Genomic DNA, 22,889 nt, shown 5'->3' with positions numbered 1-22,889 from the left:
AAAGAGGACATCTGGCGGACCGATGAGTGCGCTTAACATGCACAATTGTGCCTGTTAAAGTCGCGGTTTCAGTCACTTGTTACTTAGCGAGTGCAGGCTCCACTGTTAGCCGGTTCGCTGTAGACTCTAGCGAGTTCACCATGCCTACTTAGCAAAGACACCCTCCTGATATATATTGTCCCATAATTTTGATGATATCGATTAGTTTATATCGAGGCTTGCCCATCACTATATAATTGTTGTTGAAACTAGCCGATACACAATCCGGTCAAAGCTGATACACACTCCCAACGTAGCGGAGACATCTTAAATCAGATTTATCGATATTTTTAAGGCAAAACAAAATTAAGAACGAATAAAATGTTTAAAAATCTTCAATATATCTTTAATACCAAGGGCGTAAGACATTTGTCTCAAAATGCAAAATATTTTAACAATGTCACTCTTTTCATAAATAAGCTGTATGTAAAAAAACCGGTTCCCTGTTAAAGTAAAATACCAACAGCAGAACACTGAATTTGTAACATTATATTTATAATATTATTCATTTTGTAAGAAATATCTTTGATGATCTATGATCATAAAATTTAAAAAACAGTAATACATCGAAAGTTATCAGAAATGTTAAGACTAAATATTGTAATTTGACATTTCTGTTAACACACTGGACTTTAACATTTGGTGATGCGGAAACTCCGATAGTCACCTTGAAATATCGATGTTTCCGAAAGTCTCAGAAACATCGATCCATCGATGGTTTCATCGGCCGTCTGCCACCTCTATCTAGTTTCACACTTACAAGCAAAACCATCGGTTTTTTTATTTGCGGCGTGCGGCGGAAAAGAGAAACCGAAAAGCAGCCAATTTATTGTTGTGATCCGATCCTGTTCCTGCAGGCTCCACTTATCTTTATCGCGTCCCCAACTTTTTTGTTCAGTGCATCAAGTGCAACAACAAACGGAGCGGCGGACCAAAGCGGACACGCAAAACACATAAAAAGGAAAACGAAGTACGCAAAAAGGAGAAAAGAGAAGCAGAAGCATTTACAACTACAGCAAAATAAAGTGATTACGCATATTTCGTATGTTGTTCTTGTTGATACCGTTTTTTTTTTTGCCATGTCGAAAAATACTTTCTTTTTCCCATACATGTACGAAAATTGATTAATAGCTAGAAAGGAATATTAGGTTTTTGTTTTATAAACAACATTTGTAAAAGCCGCCAAAAGGCGCCGCTGCCGCCGTCGCAGTCGACTTCAAAGAAAGTGTGTGTGTGTGTGTGGTTGTGTGCGAAGCAAAAGGCGAAAAAAAAACCAAGCCCAAAAGTGAAATTTCTCTCAGCGTTTTTTTTTTTTGTTGCCTTGTTAAATATTTAAATGTAAACTAAATAAAAAGCATTTGGGTTTTGTGAGTGTGCGTGCTTCATTCAGCGAAAATAAAGGCGATAGAGGAGAGGGAGCGGCAGAGAAAGGGAAGAGAGAGAGCCTTTTATCAACGGCTATCAGCGGAAATATTTGTTGCCGCACCCCGCTTGACCTTATTCTCTTTCGCTCCCTCTCCCTTCCTTCTCCGCAACCTCGCCCCTGCTTTATCGCCCTCTCTTTTTGCGGGGTGTGCAAGGTGCAGTCGGCGTCGCCGTCGCCGCCCGCATTTTGCGCGTTGACTCATACACACATAAATGCCAAACACACACGCCCCATCGCCCCCACCGACCCCTTCCAATTCAACCTCCTTTACCATTCCCTTCTGGGATTGTTTACCGACATTGCGGTATTTTCGCCAAAAATACTGCAGTTATTAAATTAAATAATGGGCAGTCGTGGTATTTTTCCTTGCAATCTCTTTTATTTTAAATTTATAAAAATGTTCTGACTAGAAATCATTCTGTTCGGAAGATACAACATTAAATAGCCAATGAAATTATCTTGCATTTTTAGATCCCAAAATTTTTTTTAAAATCAGTATTAATATAAAACGTATCCTTCATATTTAAACACCTCCAAAAACCAAATTTTTTGTAGTACAGTTATTACCCCTTAAATTAAAAAATAGGCAAATGTGCTATTTTTAAATATAATAATTATTGTTTGTTATAATTGCTGATACTTAGTTCTCTTTTGGGTCGTTTAACCTGCTTCACGCTTTTTCTCCACTTTGCGGTATTTTCGCGAAGAATACTGCAATTATTAAATTAGAGAAACAAATCAAATTTGGTATTTTTGACTAATCGATTTTAAACAAACTATTTTTTTTAGGTTTTAAAATGCCGGCATACAACTTTCCCAAAAATCGTATTTTTATTCCACGCATAGTGTAAGCCAAAATAAACGGAAAATTTAAAGGGAAATCAAGATAACTCCCTTTTCTTAAACAAATATTCAAAATAAAATCTATAGTTTTCGAATACTTTAGTTTTATCTTTCTTTCATAAAAATCGTACACTTGCAAAGCCATTTTAAAAAAGGTACTAAGTACATGCCTGAAAGGTTCTCAATCTACTGTATCCTGGAGATTAGTTCCAGCATGACATTCTCATCTTGTAATCACTTCATAAGCACCGACTACAATATCGTTGGAAATATGTTTTTTTTAAAACCTAAATTCTTAATTAAAGTCAAGTATATTTTTTTATCACGAGTTGTATTTTCCGTTCCGTCTTCTAAGAACATTTGGTGGTATTTTTGTCACTTAAAATTCACGAAAATTCCTAGAAACAGTCTTGTTTTAATCTCAGTTATTTCGTGAGATCGTTTTTTTTGGCATTCGCTTTGGGGCTTTTTCGGATACAATTTTTTGTTTATCTCACAATGACCCGTTTTCCGCTTTATTCATTCCCCTTCCCACTTTTCTTGATCTCGACGAACGTGCCAATTTTTGGATTCTGTTGCTAATCGGAGGAACCACTTTGACATTAGCGTTAGATCATCATGACCGTAATCGCAAAGCCGCTGTATCTTTATCGGCATCTTCATGTTTCGTCTTTTTTTCATCACGTTAAAAGAGCTGCAAAAAAATAATGTAAAAAAAAATGAAAACTGGAAACGTGACACAGAAAAATTGTTTGAATTTATGTTTTACAGTTTTTAATTAAGCCCAAGTTCAAGATCAATTTGTGTGCCTCCTGGTTTTAATTTAATACTTTTTTTCTGACTCACTCCTTGATGATTCCCGAACAACTTGTTTTTTCTGATGTGTGTCAACACATACACCGTATTTTTCCCCCTTTCACCCGACGTTTGCTAATTATTATTTGTTTGTTTGGTTACCAAGGGGCGTCAAAAGCTTTCAGCAATAAAACGAAAAGCGAACGAGGGAAAGAAAGAGAATTATGCGAAAAAATGCGTTCTGAGTTCCTCCAAAACTGAACCATCGAACGGTTGACATATGGTTGGGGAAGTGAGATTCGGGTGTTATTGAGTTCATTGATTTTTTTTGTATCCGTGGTAAGAAATTATTTTTTTAAATTTATTTTAGAGGAGGTTATATGATAGTGGAGAAGCTATACTCCAAAAACAGTATGTATTTTTCGGTATTTTTACAAATACTGCTTAATTTTGATATTTGTTATTTTCTGTTGTGTTTTAAACAAAATTTATTTTAAAGAAAAACAATTTATTTGTCAGCAATAAAAGTCTATATATTTACAGAATTTTGTTTGTAAAAAGTTGATTTATTAGTTTAAGTTTCCATGGCAACTGAGCTATAAAAAATGAGTTATATTAACATTTCGCTTGTTTATTGATATTCCTAGAAATCGATTTCTTATTAAAACTGTAGAGTCAGTTCTATCAAGTTAAAACAAAAACACTACGTTATATTTGTAATATACCAGAACATTATTTTGAACTCATTGACCTTTTTGCTTTTTTGCCTTTGACCTTTTTCTAATACAGTTCTATGGCAGGTGAGAATAGATTAACAACAGAGGAGTAAAAAAAACCCGCACTGACTCATGATCTTCACGATCTCTCGCAGTGACACAGTTTCTATATATTGTTCTCATCTTTTGTTCGTCGGCATCTCCGACATTTGCTAACTTGGCCCAAAGGCAGAAGATAGCGCAACTCGGCAACTTAGCCTAATTTATAGCCACAAGCTGTGATTTGCTCTAATTTCACTTCTAATGGGAGTTCGTCAAGGGAGACAAATCAGATAAATGGGTTCTTTTTCTTGGCCAAACTCTATTATGGCCACATAAAAGTTAGTTTTATACGTGTGTTGATGTTGGCCTAATGCATGTACACTTAATTTGCTATGGGACGAACCAAAGAAAAGGTCCATAATGTGATTTGCCAAAGTGAAGAGTTCATTTTGACGAACATGTCTGATTTATATGGTTTTTATGATGACCGAATTTGACTGTCAAATGTGTTTTTGAAATGACTCCGATTATCAGTTTTGTTTAAAAATAATGACTATAAATCCCTAATTGATTGATTGTACAAATTGTAGATCAAAGTACAATTTTCGGTCTTAAAGAATTTAAAATGTACAGATCTTCCAGTTGTTGATCTTACTATACTCATCAAATTCGCGTAATCATTTATATGTTTGCCCACTTTAGTTGTTACATCATCGTATCAGCATCTCCAAAGTTCTCCAGCAATATACAGGCCTTATACAGGTTTTATTTTGTTTTGTGTTCAGGTTCTCAAGTGTTTCTCCATGGCTTTTGTTGTTGCTCTATCGCATTTGAAGATCTTTTATCACAGCTGACTATGCCTAGGTTTTAATTATGCTCTCCTCGCTTCAGAAAACACTTCCCACGCATTGTTCGTATATGTACCTATTTTTCTTTTACCACTCCGGTGTGAATTGAGTTTATTTTGTTATTTTTTCTATGGGGTATATCTATCTCTATCTCCAAAAGCAGATCAAACTTGCTCGTCCAAATAAAACGCTTTGTAAATGGCTCTGAGCCACGCATTTCGCTTGACAAGTTTTTCTCAACATGTGCAAAGAAAGTTGTAAAAAAAAGTTGTACAGCAAATGAACAAGTTCCCCAACACTTTCTCAGCGTAAAAAAAGATACTTGCCGATTTCGCAGGGGGGTCAGCAGAAATGTACAATAGTTCAAAGCGACATGGCCGCAGAGACAATTAAAAAAAAAAACATTACGCTAGGAGACTGATTAAGAAGCAATACACTCTTATCAATAATTGTAATATCAATTGGGAAAGTTTATTTTTATTTCCAGAATCTTAACTAAATTAATGGTATACTAAAACAATTTTTTTTTTAATACTTTTCAAAAAGAATGTTTTATTACTAAAGTCTTTGATATCCTTAGATATTGATGAAAATTCATTATCATCCTTAGTAAAACTAGTTTATTTACAATTTTGTTTAAAAATTTTGATGGTATTTTTTATGATATTTTGAAAGTATTTTCTCTCTGTGGAGAAGCTATTTTCAACTTGACATTGAAAACGTTGCACGCGACTGCGCAGCGGCGTCGAAATCGTTGACTAAATGCAAATTCAAATAAGTCACAAAAATAGTGACTCAGCTTGAAAAAATAGCATTCTTTATAGAGTTATTTTCGTAGTTGATTCTTTTGAGAACGCTTCACAAAATAGTTGCATACTACAGATTTTATCTTTTTGCTTTGTTATGATATATAACTTTGCCTTAATTTTGAAAATGTTATTTGATTTTTTTTTTAAATCTTTAATAGTGTTTTCTTAAATTTATATCGATAAAATCAAAAAGAATCAGAGAAGTCTAGAAATGGGCACCAGTTAAACAACAATGATGGTGAATAATAACTTTATTCGAATAATAATGTGGATTATATAAAATAACAGGGTTGTACGACTATTTATCGATTGTGATAACAGAACATTGCTAAAAACAATCGATTCGATACGTTTATCGAATTTTGTTACGCAGTGTAGTTCGCCTTAATCGCACAAGTGCATTGAACTGATCGAACGGAGGAATAGCCATCTCCTCAATGAAATAAGAAAAGTTCACTTATAGAGATTTATTTGCTGCTTGATTAATGCACTCTGTACTCCATTGCCATCTCTCTTTTACCTTGTCACCCATCTCTTTTCCTCTTCTTTTGAGTACTGAGACCTGCATTTAATGATGTACAAAAAAAAGAAGAAAGAATAAAAAACAGATTAAAATGCAAAATTCCCACACAAAGTCAAAGAAGTTGTGACGACAAGTTGCAAAAAAAGCTGAAAAAAAGAAAAAAAGAGACAATATTATGCGTGCATTTTCCATCTTTTTTCCGCACATATGGCAGTTTATTGAACTTAATCTTGTGCGGAAGTTTTACAAAATCACGCCTCTTCACTTTGGAGAATGCAACAAAACAAAAAAGAGTGCAAATAAATTAAAATAAAAAAGAAAAGAAAAGCGGCGACGAGAAATCGGCTGCACTTGTTGTAAATTCTGCAAATGGCGCAGCAAAATAAACTAAAAAGGGGGAAAATGGTGTGGAAAAGGGGGCAAAAACTTGGCAGAAAATTAAACCCAGTCAAATAGCAGCCAGAAAATAAGGGGGCGTGGCATTTGAAAGGGATTTTAGCATTTCAATTGCTCAATTACGCTTGGTATTTCGTTTATCTTTGGTTAGTTGGATTTTCTTTTTGTTTTTTTTTGATTTCGAGGCAAAGGAATTTTTGGTATAAAATCGTTCCAGTAATTACCATAAACTTATAGGATAGTCTTATAAACATTTTCTGCGGTCTATAAATACGGCTCGTTTTCCCCCTATTCGTGCACTTAAAAAAATGGGGAAACTTCAATTTCATTTTTTTATTGAAAGTTATAAAAGTTAACTTGAAAATTAGATTAGGGTGAACATTAAGTAGTTGTTTAGATCAATAAAAAATGAATTAACGTATTTGCACGCTATAAACTGAAAAATAATACAGATTAATGATCGACTGATTTTTTTTCTGTCTGCATAACTGTAACTTTGTTAACCACAAAATCGGCCCCCAAGGTTATAGCCAACAAACCACAACAACATGGGGGCAGTCAACCAACAACAATAACACCATAACAACGCCAACAAGGCCTAAAGTAAACTAAAATCAGCTAAATATAAATTCATTAATTTAACAGTTAGGCTTGAAATGGAACTAGCAAAACAAAGAAAAAAAGATATAGCAAAGCAAACATGGCAAACTCTGACACGAATTTCACGAAGCACACGCAACACGCATTGGAAAGATGGGAAAAAACTGTTAGCTATAAAAAATATACTAAATGAAGATATAGACCCGAATAATACCCAAAAGATAACTAGAAGATCCAGGAACTAAAAAAATAAAAAAAAATATATTAAACAGGTAGAAAGAACCAATAGAATACCTAAAAAATTTTAGAAAATAGAATCCCATATAGAAAGTTAAGAAATATATAGTAAATAGAAAGTATAATAAATAAAAATATATACCCGAATAATACCCAAAATTTTAATATAATTTCCAGTGATTAGAAAAATGAAAACAAAAGGATTAAATAGGTAGGAAGAACTCGTAGTGTATCTAAAATATTATACAAAATATTATACAAGATAAGAAGTTAGGGAATATATACAAATCATGATAGTATTTCTTGGTATTCGGAGAGAAAAATATATAAACAAACCTAAAAAGATCTTAAAAACTACCCCCAAAAATTTTTAAAATTTACATCAGATTAGAAGAATATCAGAGGAACCCCAGAGACCCCAACTCACTCACCTGATATACATATTATATGCATACACCCCTTTAAGGTGTCATTAGAGCAACCTCCCCACTAATGGTATAATGCCAACATAAAGAGCCAAAGGAAATTAAGGCAATGCCAAAGGCCAGAAACACGAAGAGGGTGACAAAAGAGATGAAGGGAGAGAGCAAAGAAGGCACGAAAGGCCCGTTTTTGTGGGAACTGGTAATAGCGGTAAACTCGTAGACTTTCGTGCACTTTAAGCATTAAACTAAACTCTTCGAGTTGCACATGCCACACATCACGCTTGGATAACCACCCACAAAAAGACGAAAAAACTACAGTAAACGGTCGATTATGCGAGTTAGAAATGGTTCCGATAGATAATTCCGATTATTCCAAAGATTTTTGTCATGACGTAAATTGATGGTCTTCTTAATTATGGATGAGTATTTGAGGAGTTTGTACTTTCTTTTTAAAATAAAGATCGATAACTTTTTTTTAAATTTGTATATAATGAACACAATGTTATTATCGATAATCTAAAATAGCAACGATGTGCGTGTTCCCTTAATTTTTGATCATTATTAATGCCAAAGATTTTAGTTTAAAAAATTGATGATATAGGTTGTATATCTCGCAAAAACATCAGATTTTTACCGTACATTTAAATGAAATACGCTAGAGAAGGCAATTTTTTTTAATTTTTTGAAAATATTAATACAGTTTATTATTCAGATAGCTCACTGTACTAATAAAAATAAAAGCAACCGTGGCTGAAGACCATGAAAAGGCACGAAAAACTAAACTTGAAAAGGAGAAGACGCTAAAAACTGACGTCATCGGCAACCCACCACCAAAAAAAAAACGAAATAAAAAGGGGCGATAAACGGAAAAGCCGAGCAAAAAAAAAACAATGGAAAAATCAAATCGAAATCGAATGGGAAAATAAGCGAAACCATGATATGAGTAATAAACAAATCGGACGCCCAACGGAGCCGGGAGATTTAAAAGTATACGTATCGCAGAAAATGTGCAGAGAAATTGCCGATTGTGAAAAACTTCATAAATTCTCTCGATCGTCGATTTCTACGGTCTGTTCAAAATCACTTGGAACCAAATAAATATCGGGCAAACGGTACGATTATTCATACTAAATAATTGGCCCAGGCGAAAAGTTCACTCGAAGTGAATAAAATCGCGAAAGGTAGTTTATATGTTTTAGGGGAAAAGTGCAAACATTGTTGCCGATGAAAGTACTATAGTTTGCGGGATCGTTCGAGCGAGAAAAAGGTGAAAGGAAATTTTAGATCCAAAAAAGTCTTTAGCCTTTGATGTCTAAAAGATTAATGACGACTTAAGTAAATATTTTAAGCTTTCTTTGAAAATATAGATGATAAAGTAACCTTATAAATGTTTCAATCTATATCCCATAGATTGGATTCCAAATATTCGTTAAAAAAAACCAAAATGCAAAAATTAAAAAAAAATAAACACAAACTAATTAGTAATTTAAAATTTATACATTCATTATAATGTAAATGCTTTAAACTTATATTTTCAAACAAAATCTACAAAGCATTTAAATTTCACAAACATAAAGCTTAATTAACATATGTACAAACGTTTGAAAAAAGTGTGTTTAAAATACAAATATGTGACAATGATAAATGAGCTTATAGGAAACGTAAAAAGCGTTTAAGAATTTTTAAGAAAATCTTTGAAGGTCCATATTTATTCAGTATGTTTTTTAATAATATATAATGTTTGATGTTTAATGTTTAATATTTACTAAGTCTTTATGAAAGCTATGAAATCAAATTAATTTTATTTAAACCAAAGACTTTTCCCAATGTTCATTAGATACAAACCCCATAGTTAACTGAAGTATCAGTCAATAATCAGAATGCAGGAGTCTAATAATTAATATTTGATCAACATGAAAGAGCAATTAATGTTGACACACACCAAATAGAGGAAACGAAATTCCGTTTTTGTTTAAAATACTAACAAGAACTTTGGCTAATTTATGCACAAAGCTGGGTGGAATTTGGGGGGGGGGGAGGGTGGGTTGGGTGGTACTAGGGTAAACAATTACGGAATGACGTCATGACAGGTGAAACGACTTTTTGGCTGTATTATTTTCACCAATAGGTAACAAATGAAATTTCCGCAAATCGCAGGAACCAAACACAAAATGTTTGGATTTTTCGTTTTCAATATTTACGTATATTTGTGTACTTTTATTTACCAAACCGTTCTATTTTTTGCCCGCCTTTTAATTAGAGGGAATTCTTTTTTAATGCCGACCATTAAAAACTAAAAATTCATTGCTGCTTTGTTTGGCTTTTTTATTATAACAATTAAATTGATTTTTACGAGTTTTGGTTTACGAAAAATATATATTTCCACCAGCTGAATTCCCAATCGGCAAATAATCTAATCAGCAGAATCACCAAAGATTTTTTCTTGTTGTTTCCCCTAGAAAGCCAAAAATTCATTTCTTAATTTCAAATGCACGAAGTCGAATGTGTAGGACAACAAATATGTAACTAAATTGGATCACGTTAGGGGAAATTATTAAGAAATGATTGGTTGTTGCCGTAAGCTTTTAGCGGTTCCAATTCATGTGATAACTTCGGGTTCTTCAAGTGCTGTTCATAACCGGTAACCATTAGCCATGGGAGCCATATCTTGTCTAACTCGACGGTCAACTTCCAAGTCAACGTTTTTCATTGCGAAAAAAAATTAAGCTTAAATCGAACGGCAATATTTCAATTGGAAATGGCAAATTCCTAGTTGTATTCGTCCAACTTTACTATTTTTTGCTTTCGCATGACTATAAATTAATTTGGAATGCACATTCCGCTTTTGGGACCATATAATCTTGGCCATAATGTTAATTTTAGAAAAAGTGCAGATGCGGAAAAGTGTGGTCTTCAAGATCGTAAAACGATTTTTTTTTTGAAATTTTATTATGATCGTTTAATGAGCTTCATAAATAATTTCATGCATTTTTAAAGTTTGCTGTTAGAGTTGAGGAATTTTGGTCCCGTTGAAAATGTTGCAAAAGACATTACAAAATAAATTGTTGCCAAATGAATTTGTGAGAAGAGAAGTTTGAAAGTAAAATGTTCTTGTCTTAAATTGTTAAAAAATAAGAACAATAATTTTTTTTCAAAGCCTAGTGACATTATTTTCTGTTTAAAATTTTGGTAATTTGATGTGCTCCATAAATAATTTTAGGCAGTTTTAAAGTTTCTTGTTAAAGTTGGATAATTTGGCCAAAAGTATTTCTAAAAAAATATTTTTTTAACCAATTTACAAATATTTTATAATTGGTTAAAAAGAAAAAAAGTGAAAGCTATTATTTATTCGATTTGTAAGCAATCCATATAATAAATAATCCTTGGTAAGAGGTATTCAGGAGTGCGTATACTCCCCACATTTTTGGTTCACCAGGTTTTTCCCGTATTTTTGCGTTGTTAAGCTCGCACAGCGTTGCGTATGAGTAATATGCAATTTAACAAGTTTGCCGCCGCTATTCCCAGGTGTTTCTGTTAGCAATTGGCCAACAATCCTCCTTGACAATTCAATTGACTCAACCTGGGTGTGGGAAGTTTTTTCTTTTATTCTTTTTTTTTCCTCCATCCAATTTTTAGCCTTTTATTTGCGCGCTCTCTCGAATAAAAATTGATTGACGTGCAGCTCTAACGCTGATTACTCATACGCAGTGGTGGCCCAACTGGTTGACTGACTGACAATTGCTCGCCGTTGTTTCATTTGGCTGACTGACTGACTTGTTGCCTCCGGATTCATTCGACACCACCAGCTGCCTGCCTGCCTGCCTGCCCGCTTTCCTATTCAATTTTCCACTTTTCCACCGCCGCGTCAAATTGAAAGGCAGCTAGAAAAAAAACTAACAAAAAAAAAACAAACATGGAAAAGTCGGAAGAAATCGAGATAAAGGGAATTGACTTGTTTTTGGAATACCCTTTTGTTACTTGGGGAGTTTATTTGGATCTCTTTTCACAACGATTGTGGGGCAACTATGTGCAGCTTGTTTCAAATGTCTGTCTAAGGTCTAGACATTGTTTGATATTTTCAAGAAATAGTTTAGAGTTCTGTCCTAACAAAAGTGTATGTTTTAGTATAACAATCTTTACTCCTGCCCTTCTTCAATATAGGATTTCATTTAGTAATTAGCCCTACATTTTTGAGCTTATTAACTTAAAAAAAAAAATAAGTAAAAAAAAAAATATTAGATTAATAAAAACAAATAATTTGCTAACACCTCAATTGAAATCCCTCTTTCAAAGTTATGTTAGCAATGGTTATTTTCCCATATATAATTAAGTGTGATATATAATAGGCAAATTACTTATTCGTGCACCCATTTTTCCTTAGCCTTTTTAAAACCAGTTAACTTATCTCAAGTAATAACCATGAATAATTATTTTAATGCTTTTGCATTTCAATGATTTCAATGCGGTTAATATTTTTGTGCCGTATAAATGTATCCAATTTTGTGGTTATTTTGGTAACTTAAATACCTAAGTAACCCTGAGCCAGATGGGAACTCAAAAAATCGAGTTAAGCTGGAAAAAATGCTGTCTATATGCTGGGAAATCAGCTTGAATGTTTGAACTCTTGAATGGAAATTGGCCAACTGCCAAATGGCCACGTGCGTCTCGATTTCTCTTTGGCTCATTTATAGGGAATATGTATTCCCATTCCCTCAATGCGTACATTTCAATGCCCAATTTATTGCAATCGATGACGCAGTGAGCAAATGCAAAGGGGTTTCGGGAACATAGGGGAATAAATGGTCACAAAAGGCTAATTGCAAACGGCAGCAACTAAAAAAAAAAAACAAAAAAAAAAACCCCAGAGTCATTTTGGCCCGGTCTGCATTATGCTGCTATATGTTGGCCTTTATATGCTGCTGTTGTTGTCCCGCTTCGCCATGTGTAAATAGTTCAATGAACTTTTCATTTTATGCTTCATTTGCGACTCGAACAAAGCGAAAGAAACAAGCCAGAAAATGCGAGAATCGGCTAGGCGAAGATAGAGATACTCTAGATGTAGATAATAAAAGATATATTATAGAAAAATATACAAATTAAAGTATTTGTAGTAAATAAGAGGCTATACACTGACAAATTTAATTTATTCATTATACGAATTAATAATTTTTAATATTCATGTCCATCAATATAGCAGTATTGTAAAAATAAATGGGAATTAACCTCTAAGAGGATTTTAAATTTTAGATAGTTGATAGGGAAAAAAATCCAATTTATAAAATGTGTGTATTTTATATTTCTTTTTTGTTCATAAGTAAATAATAAATGAGGAAAGTTGTAATATATTGATTAAAAGATTTTTATAAGCTATATATATGATAAATAATCGATATTGTAAAAAATAAAAATACCCTTTTCTAGAGCATTGGAAGTGTAAAAAGTACAATGGCGAATCATTGACGGCTTTTCTTCTTGCCATCGTTTGTTACGTAACCCCGAGAAAAGCTGAAAAACCGAGACAAAAACAATCAGTAAACCTGTGAGCCGACTGTTAAGTTGACAGCTGCAATCTTTTTTGGGGTAACACAAATACGATCGTGGTTTCTTTTACAGTTCCACCCATTCATAACTTGCCATTTAAATAAACCCATTCGCATCTTATGTATTTGTACAAACTGCACACCAAAAACAGAAAAAATGGCAAAACAACGACAAGAAATATGCGTGTATTATACCTTTTTTTTTTGGATTTGCTGACGACTGTCCAAACAGGAAGCACCTATTTATTTGCTTAATTATTTATTTATTTTTGTTATTTCACATTTCCAGCCAGAGAGTGTGCGAGCAAGTGAGAGATCAGATCCCGCCATCATGAGCAAGAAGCCGACAGCCGGACCGGCGCTCCACAAGGTCATCATGGTGGGCAGTGGCGGCGTGGGAAAGTCCGCCCTCACACTGCAGTTCATGTACGACGAGTTCGTCGAGGACTACGAGCCCACCAAGGCCGATAGCTATAGGAAAAAGGTGAGGGTTCCTGTGATGCCAAGTACAAGGTCCTCAGATCCGAAAAGATCAAAAGGTCCTAATAGTTCAAAACAATATAGAATTCCCCGAATTCTTGTATAGAAAAAGGTGTACATATGAGCCCACCAAAGACTTTAGCTATAAGTTTTTCAGATCCGAAAGGTGGGTTTCCTGATATAGAAACCTAACAAGATCAAAATATTATATAATTCTCGGAATTCTAGACTAGATAAACGTTTAAATACGAGCCTATAATATGAAGTACTAGGTTTTCAGTTTCAAAAAGAATTTTTCGGAATTTCGATATTAGGTCATATTAGATCATTTCCGGGCTTCTGGTATAGAAAAAGGTTAAGGTTCCTATGATATAAGAAACAAGTTTGTTTGATCCGAAAAATGTTTTTGGAAATCCTTATATAAAAATCGAATAGAACCCAAATAAAATAGAGTTCTCTGATTTCTGGTATAGAAAAAGGTTTACAACTTCAAAGAATTTCTTAAATATGTTCCTGGAAAATTGATCAATTTTAGAGAGGTGGTATTAGAAATCTGGTTAAATCAAAATTATATACTTATAAGTTTTGTATTCCTGCTATAGAAATATAATGTTTTCCTCAAGTTTCTTAAAGTATAAATAACTTCCATGTTTAGTTTAATTAGATTTTTTTGTAATAGTTTTTTTTGCTCCCATGTGCGTTGATGTACTGGGTTTTATTACATGATAAAAAATTCTTAAATTATTTAATACTGCTTTTCAAATTTGGATAAATATTAATATTTGTATAATTAACCCAATCAGGTTGTGCTGGACGGCGAGGAAGTACAAATAGATATATTGGATACGGCTGGCCAGGAGGATTATGCCGCCATCAGAGACAATTACTTTCGCAGCGGCGAGGGTTTCCTCTGTGTCTTCTCCATCACAGACGACGAAAGCTTCCAGGCCACTCAGGAATTCAGGTGAGTGTGTCAAGCGGTTCTCTGGGTTTCCCCTCTGCATTTTCTCCTTGGTTTTCCCTGAGGTCTCTCGAGAGTCTCGCGTTTTGCGTTCGTCTTGGGCTGACAAGTGTCGCGGTTTCATTTCTCACACGAGCCTTACATTTTTTTGCCCCTTATATTTTGGTTTTATTATTATTTTGCACTGCTAATTAGTCATACAAGTGGTTCAGTTGTTTCCCCATTTATTAGGATGTGTAATTATACTCTATTCATTTCTTTGCTTTAAAGTTTGAATGGGTTGGTAAATAAATTACGAAATAACTTTGTTTGATTTGATGAGTAAATTTTTAATGACTTTCCGACTTCCTGTTTTGTTGTATCTGTTAAGCATAACATTCATTTGACTCATTCGGAAATAAGTCATTGTTTTTGGGAATACAAATGAATGCGAGTCCCAAAAAATTTAGTTGATTATCTGCAACTCATTTAATAATTTAACTCCTAAGTATGCTTCATTCCAGTTAATAAACCAATCTCAAAGTAAGCCATAGCTCTTTATTTTTAATAATACCTTAAGTATGCCCTATCATGCCTCTGCTCCTGGTAATTGCACCTATGCATATGCCATATCGCTGTTTGCCATAACTCCCACTTGAACCCCCTTTTTCCATCGACCCAATTGAGTTATTCAAACTTGGCAACTTAATATAGCTGCAGGCAGATAAATATGACTGGAAAATTGTTATTAGACGTCGGCCAGTGACAAGGGGTGTGTGGACTTTCTTGGGATATATGAAGTACATATACCACATATATTTATTTATTTCCCTATATTTATGCCTTTCCCTGTCCATTGCAGTGTATGTTTACATACGTCTTACTGTTTGCCTGCCGGCTTTCGAGTGTAGTGACAAACGCACTGAGTCATTTCTTCTGATAAGAGCTTATCTATCACTTTTGATGAGGTTTTCATTTTCACATTGGCAAATCCAAGGGGTTTTTCTCAAATTGGAGTTACACGTGTTACGCTTTTTTCAAACTATTGTTTTTTTTGTTCATTATAAGGGACTGAAAATACAAGTTTAAGTTCAAAAAATTTAAATCGTAAATAACTTTCAAGATTGAAAAAAATGTCACATGATTTTTTTTGTAGAAAATTTAGAAAAACATAATAAACTTAAGCAAAAATATTTCTTTCAATATTAAAATTTAAATGGTATATTCCATAAAAATATATAATATATACATTCTTATATATTAATTATTATTAATTATTATATTAATTTAACAAAACACAAATAACAATTTTTACCTCTAAATTTTTTCATTGAATTGATTAATTGATTAAATTATTACGATTCCTGCTTATTTTACAACTTTTTGTTTTACATTCACTAAAAAATCCCTAGCTTATGTTTCATGTACTTAAATGCTGTATTTTGAGTCCTGTAAATAATATATTAATGTAAATATTTTTCTTAAATTTCCAGAGAGCAGATATTGCGGGTCAAGAATGACGAGAGCATACCGTTCCTGCTGGTGGGCAACAAGTGCGATCTGAATGACAAGCGCAAGGTGCCCCTGAGCGAGTGCCAATTGAGGGCGCAGCAGTGGGCGGTGCCCTATGTGGAGACCTCGGCTAAAACCCGCGAAAATGTGGACAAGGTGAGTGGTAGTGTGGATCCTGCCGAAAGGAAGTTGATATTTTTACTACCCCAGAGGAGGAAGAATGTCCAACCCATCTATAATAAACGATAAGATCAATTTGCGAAGCAAATGAAAACTCTTTAGAAATTGGCAAGCTAAAAGGTTTCTCTCGAACAAACTAAAACTGCACCCGGTTTTTGTTCGTTCAACTAGTTTTCTTACAGAGGCTATTTACTGTGATTTGTTATTTCTTTGTTTCACATACAAACGAAAACATCACTGAGTACCACCTATATTTAACATTCCCTCAAGCAAAACACTCATTTTATAGTGTATTCTTATCAAGTTGTTTGAGTTTCAAATGGTAGAGCTAATCAACACTCATCCACTGAATTTATTCTGATTATAAAGGGCGAAAATGAGCAAGAAAACTGAAATTTAAGTCTAATATGTGATGGTTTTAGAGAACTAATAATAAATAAAACAAATTTAGGCATATAACTATTACCAGATAAATTATTTTCTTGAAAAAGGTTGAAAACAGAATTTTAGACTCTGGTAGAGCTAATCCAAGTTCAAAGATCTTCTCTCTATCTTTACAGTTATAAACTCAATTCAAGGTTAACACTTAGAGCTTTTAAAATGAGAATGATAAGTGGGGGGCGTTCAGATAACAAAGCCATTGAAAATATGTCAGCAGTTTTGGCATGCTTTTTAAAAATATACAAATCTAATCAGGAAGCAAACAATCAAGGGAAAGCTCTAATGAGAAATTATATTGTAATGGGGAGTAAATAAACTAGAAAAATCTTAAGACCTTTTAAATATTAGAGAATGTCTGCAAAGTAATAGGATTTAAATATTGCTTCTAAAAATGATTATAAAGGATTGCACATTTTATGAGCAGTAAAAATAGAAAATTAGTAAAAAATGTAGTTTTGCTTGTGTATTCAATAAGTATTTAGTTTAAAATCTTTATTTAATTTTAAGCAAATAGACAAAGAACCAATAGAGAAGCTAAGAAAACTTCCGATTTAATGTTTTCTTGGTACATCAAACGAATTTATTTCCACAGCCACACATACACAGCGAACCACACACAGATACACACACACGCACACAGCTAAACACACAATTAATGCACTGCAAAAAAAAGTCGTAGGCTAATTTTCCATGCTTTCAACGTTGTTGCCTTTAACAAATAAATTTTATTTACATTTTATTTTGTTCTAGTATTGAAAAATACCAAAAGCTAATAGACCTTCATCTTAACGAAATCAAAATGTGTGTGTGTAATTATGTTGGTTCGATCTCTGATCATTATTTATATATTGAATTTGCGTTTACTAATTGACTCTGATGCTGATGACTTTGTATATGACTTTATTCCCAATCCACAATTACAGGTATTTTTTGATTTGATGCGCGAAATAAGATCACGAAAAACCGAAGATTCGAAAGCCACGAGCGGGCGTGCTAAAGATAGATGCAAGAAGCGGAGACTTAAGTGTACCCTACTTTAGGCATTAGGTGCATACAACTCTTCCACTATCAAATACGATCTATAATATGTATCCTATATGAATATATGACCACACCTACTTAACCCGTAGACACTCTAATTTGTTGCTTTTAACCCCCAGCTTGATTGCTTTCGGCACTTTCTCTATCTATTTTTACTAATAACTGGACCTTGGTTGATTTTCTATAAATATATTTTATTATATTTTTTTACATTTCCGCTTGTTGGATTTAGTTATATGATTTTGTATCATATTTCGTTTACCAAGACTAAACATACACTAACTCTCTAAAACTCAAGAAAGCTTTAATCTTTTAGATAGACTAGGCACTGGAATTCGGGATAGAAGCTGGAAAAACTTTGATAGTAATATCGATTAGGATTTGGTGTTTGTAATTTGGTTTACCAACGAATTATAGGCTTAAAGTTTCGAGGTTATATTTTTAGAAATCGATAACATTCCTACGGGTTTTATGCTTTTTATACATTTAAATTGTAAAATTATAATATCCAAATCAGTTTCGTGACTTTGCTCAAAACAATATTATTACTTAAAAGTTTTAAAAGCATTGGTTATCGATTTTGAGATATATTACATTCTGGTAAATGGATTCCAAGCTCTTATGTGGGGTTTGATATACGTAAATGTATGAACAGTTTTTCAATGGTGAAAACAAGACAGCTAATGTTTTACTAAGATTTAAGAGCTTTAAATATTTGGTCTTGGGGCTTGATATTTTAATAAATACATGTTGCATTTACCGACGAACTTTCTAAAACAAAACTTTCAAGATTATATTTACTTAACACTAACACACAAACACACACATTTGTACATACACAAACACGCTTATACGAACACTTCTATAAAACAAGATTGTTTGGAATTTTTTTTAAGCATTTCAATAAATTTGAATTTGCTTTTGAAATATGCTTGAAATTTTCACATAATTTAATTTGGTTTGGTTGTATTTCTTAAAGACTTTCTTTTGGTGTATGAAAACCATAAGCAAAATACAAAGAACGGGTAGTTTCTCAGCTATTACAAAATAAATAAAAGTATATATTCCAAGGAGACAATACTTAATATTAAAATATATACCGTTTTACTCTTGTTAGTTTTGAAATTTCCTGTTCTGTGGTGAAAGAAGAAAGTTTAAGACACTGTTTAAACTTTTCTTTTGTTTGTCTTTTCTTCTTTGGTTTTAGAAACTTTTCAAAATTACTGTAATTATAGAAAAACAATTTAACCCCACCACCTGAAAAATTAATAATGAAAAATGTATCAAATTGAGTATGTACTAATAGATCCCATTTACATGTCTAGGTATTTTATGATCTAATCAGGGATATTTCATCGCGTAAAAAACAACGTCAGACGGACGTGAAACAGCCGCCGAAGCCCAATTCTCATTGCTGCCAACTGCTGTAGGATGAACAACAACAACAACAACAAGAACCGACAACCATACGATGAACAACAAACAACTACAGCAGCAACAACTTGGAAAACAACAACGGCCACACGGATAACACCAACCACAGAATAAAAGATGAAGAGCAGACCGATATGTTAATAAATAATTAACTTAGTGAACATCAGAACACACGCGAACAGCAGAAAATATCAAAATTATTTGCCACACTCAAAACTCAAACACGTAATCCAAGTTAACTTGCATTGTAATATACATAAATATATTATTTAGGCAATCGATTTCCCCGAAAAAATGAAAAGCAGCACAGCAGCTTACAAATTCTGTCGTTTAGTTTTCGTTCTTTCTTTAAACTTATCGATTTTTGTGTTGCCCCGTACAATAAAATGTTAAAACTAAAACAAACTCTAAAGCTTAAACGTATTAAATATAATCAATCTTAGACACCTAAAGAAAACCCGTAATAATTATGCAATTTAATAAATGATATAGATATTTCTCTTGTTTAATTATACATATGCATACATTTTTTGTAATATTTTAAAGTTTAATAGCGAAATGCAAACAACACAAACCAACAAGAAACCACACAGAAAAGCTTTTTATAAATACATCTAAATATATATTTAAATATATACGAAATAGTTTAAAGTATGAAACACTTCAAATGCTAGAGACAAGAAGTAAAAAGAAAGGAAAACGAAAACAAAAGATATCTCCAATTATTAATTGTAAACGAAGTGAATCGAAACATATTTTTAATGCAATTTTTGTAATTTTCTAAACCGAAAGCAAATGAGTAGGGATAAATAAACAAAAATACAACAGAACAATGATGAACTAATGTTTGTAGCAAGCATTGGAGATTTTCCTTTACCTGCAGTTACTTTTTTCCACGCTAAAACACATCCAATATATATTTAGCAATAACTCCCGATTGATTTGCTTCTTTGTTTACTTTTGTAAAACTGCATTCTGTATTGTAATATTTAAGCTATTATTATTATGATAATTATTATTATTAAATATATAAGTTATATATGCAATCGATTGATGGTTGGTTCAACTTTTGTATTAAGCATTTCCCTCGTTTTCCTGTGAAAATTGTTGCGAAAAACGCGAAAACACAGCTAGAACACTCAACCATTTTTTTTTTCTTTCCTCCTCACAGACACTCACGCATATATCCAAAACAAAATCAAGCAACAACCCGCATTTTTTTATATAAATATATATACATATACAAATTATAATTACGAGAGTTAAAAAATGGCGATTGATGGAGTGTAATGTTTAGCTTGACTCAGAAATAAACCGAAAAATATGAGAAATACAGAATAAACCGATTTTTACTTGCTGGGCCTGAAAGTATGCAATATAAAACATTTTGGGAGCAATTAAGTTTCTCAATTTGCTAGCTTTCTTTCCTTTTGATATGGAACCCTCCACGATCAATATAATTGTTTGGCTGATTTTAAAATATAGAAATTTTATATCAAACGTTGTTGCACCACGTATTCTCTTCTCTAAACTTTGCAAATAATCCAAGCAATTTTCGAATTTGAAATAAGGATCTCTACATTTTCCAAGGAGAAAAAAAAATGTTCCGGTTTTGTTTGCAGTCTATAAGAAATTATTTAACAGCTTAAAACCCTCCTTCCCGAAAAACAAAAACGATTTTAAAATATTTTTGCTTTGAAATCTCTGTTTTTATTTTTTTTTTACGCATTTTCTGTTTTCTTTACACATTTACATTTATATAATATATATATATATCGTTCTTCATATATATTCTTTTTTTACGCTTTTTTACTTCTTGACATACTCTTACGATTTTGTTGGTTTTTTTGTTTGTTTATTTTTGTATGCATTTCGTTTAAAATTAATTTTACAAGTTACATTTACAGCTAAAAAGGTTTTCTCTCGTTTTCTTTTTTGTTTGAAATTGTTTTTTGTTTTAATCTTTTCTTGGTTTTGTTGTTGTCTGCTTTCTCTATAAATATAATTTTTTTGTTGAGTTTTCTCCTTTGTTTTGTTGTTTTTTTGTTGTGTATATTTAATGATAATTATAATTTGCAATACTCCCGATTTGTTTTCAACTTAAAGAACAAATTTGTTTAAACATTAATAATTAGTTAAGTTAAGCTTAAATTTCTAAAATGAAATCGTTTTGTTGTTTGCTGTTTTCCTTGTTTGTTTTTTTTTTAAATAAAAATTACGCCGAAAAGTATTATGTTCAATCATTTGTTAACTGCCTACTTACAAAGGATGTTAAAAAAAAATTCAAGAAAAAACATTTTCAAAATGTGTTTTAGTTAATACAACGAAAAAAAACATAAATTAAAGAACATAAAATCTAATTTAAGAGTTAAGGTTAATTCTTCAAATGTGTGTTGGTATTATTAATTTTATACATTTTCTTTTATGATTAGTAACAGAAATCGAGTGACAGACACAGGCATATTTAACTACATACATAGTTAATTCCACTTCTCTTTCAACTTATGTGACTAAAGCATTTTACATTCAAACACATTTACACAGACGTTCCATACACATTTATATATATATATTTCTAGTTTATAGATTTCGATTTTAATGGTTACTTGTGTGAAAATAATTTTTGATTATCTGTCCCTTTGGTAAAAAAAAAATATTAAAAAAAAAAGTAAGTCCCCCTTGATGAAAAAAACTGAAAGTTTGACAGTTTCCCACTTGTGTTTTAAAGTATTTACAAAATATATGGAAAATTTCACGCTATCTGATCGGCTCACTTTTGTTTGTGTATACAAATATATAGATAGATGATATATAGTTTTATATTCATTGCCCCGACGTAAAAAATTTGCAAATATTTAGGGGGAGTAGAAAGAGACGACATGCTCGCGCCATCTCTGTCTGTCCTTCATTATTGTTCAAGAGATATCTTTTGCTAATACTTGTATCAATCCTCCTTTGCTTCCTTTCTAGACATATGTGTAATATATATGTATATATATGCTAACACATACACATTGAAAAAAATGCTCCAAAATATAACATTCAGTTTTATGTTGCTGCTTTTTGCTAGATTTTTTCCCTTATCGTGATAATTGTTGTGTTGTCTATTTCTAAGCTATTTTCGTTCTTTTCTTGTTTTTTTTTTTTACCTTTCCTTGTATATAAATATTTTATAAGCTTTAGTTAGGGGGGTTGTATCAAATTTTCTGTTTTACTTTGATTCCGTTTCAATGGCATAAGGCAGGAATTTAAATTGCAAGAAGGTTTGGTTTATACGCAATCACTACATACATATTATATGATAATGTCTTATATGCGTGTCTTTCCAGAACAAGATCAAAATAAAAATTCTCTAAAAAAAAATTGTGTTAAATTGGGGGAGAAGGGGGTGTGGGGGATGGGTGTGGCTTTTGTTAGCTTATTGCACTATTACACATTTTTGCTACGATGTTTTGTTTGCTTGCTACATTAATATCTAATTCAAATATGGGTATTACACAGATACAACACTCTCTGGCCAGCTTTTCTCTTTAGTTTTACATACTATTGGTTAATTTTTTGTTTGCAAACTCACACATACTTGACATACAAGCACTCTAATTTGATATAATTCTATTGATTT

At 32.4% G+C, this 22,889-nt stretch overlaps 1 protein-coding gene across 3 annotated transcripts; it reads left to right on the top strand.

Moving 5' to 3' along the window:
* Nucleotides 1-777: 777 nt before the first annotated feature.
* Rala (Ras-like protein A) lies at nt 778-21,622 on the top strand. 3 transcript variants are annotated; one of them, XM_017086982.4, is made up of 6 exons: nt 778-1,009; nt 13,529-13,723; nt 14,523-14,683; nt 16,153-16,327; nt 17,716-17,839; nt 19,159-21,622. In XM_017086982.4, the coding sequence occupies exons 2-5, from the start codon at nt 13,571-13,573 to the stop codon at nt 17,830-17,832; spliced, it is 606 nt and encodes a 201-aa protein (XP_016942471.1). In that variant the 5' UTR covers nt 778-1,009; nt 13,529-13,570; the 3' UTR covers nt 17,833-17,839; nt 19,159-21,622. The 3 variants fall into 3 exon arrangements, with proteins under 3 accessions (XP_016942471.1, XP_016942474.1, XP_016942473.1); XM_017086984.4 differs by lacking the exon at nt 778-1,009 and adding an exon at nt 1,046-1,064; XM_017086985.4 differs by lacking the exon at nt 17,716-17,839.
* Nucleotides 21,623-22,889: the final 1,267 nt, after the last annotated feature.

This window comes from Drosophila suzukii, chromosome X, assembly GCF_043229965.1.
Source record: "Drosophila suzukii chromosome X, CBGP_Dsuzu_IsoJpt1.0, whole genome shotgun sequence".
Classification (NCBI taxonomy): domain Eukaryota; kingdom Metazoa; phylum Arthropoda; class Insecta; order Diptera; family Drosophilidae; genus Drosophila; species Drosophila suzukii.
This window is presented reverse-complemented; position numbering and strand designations above follow the sequence as displayed.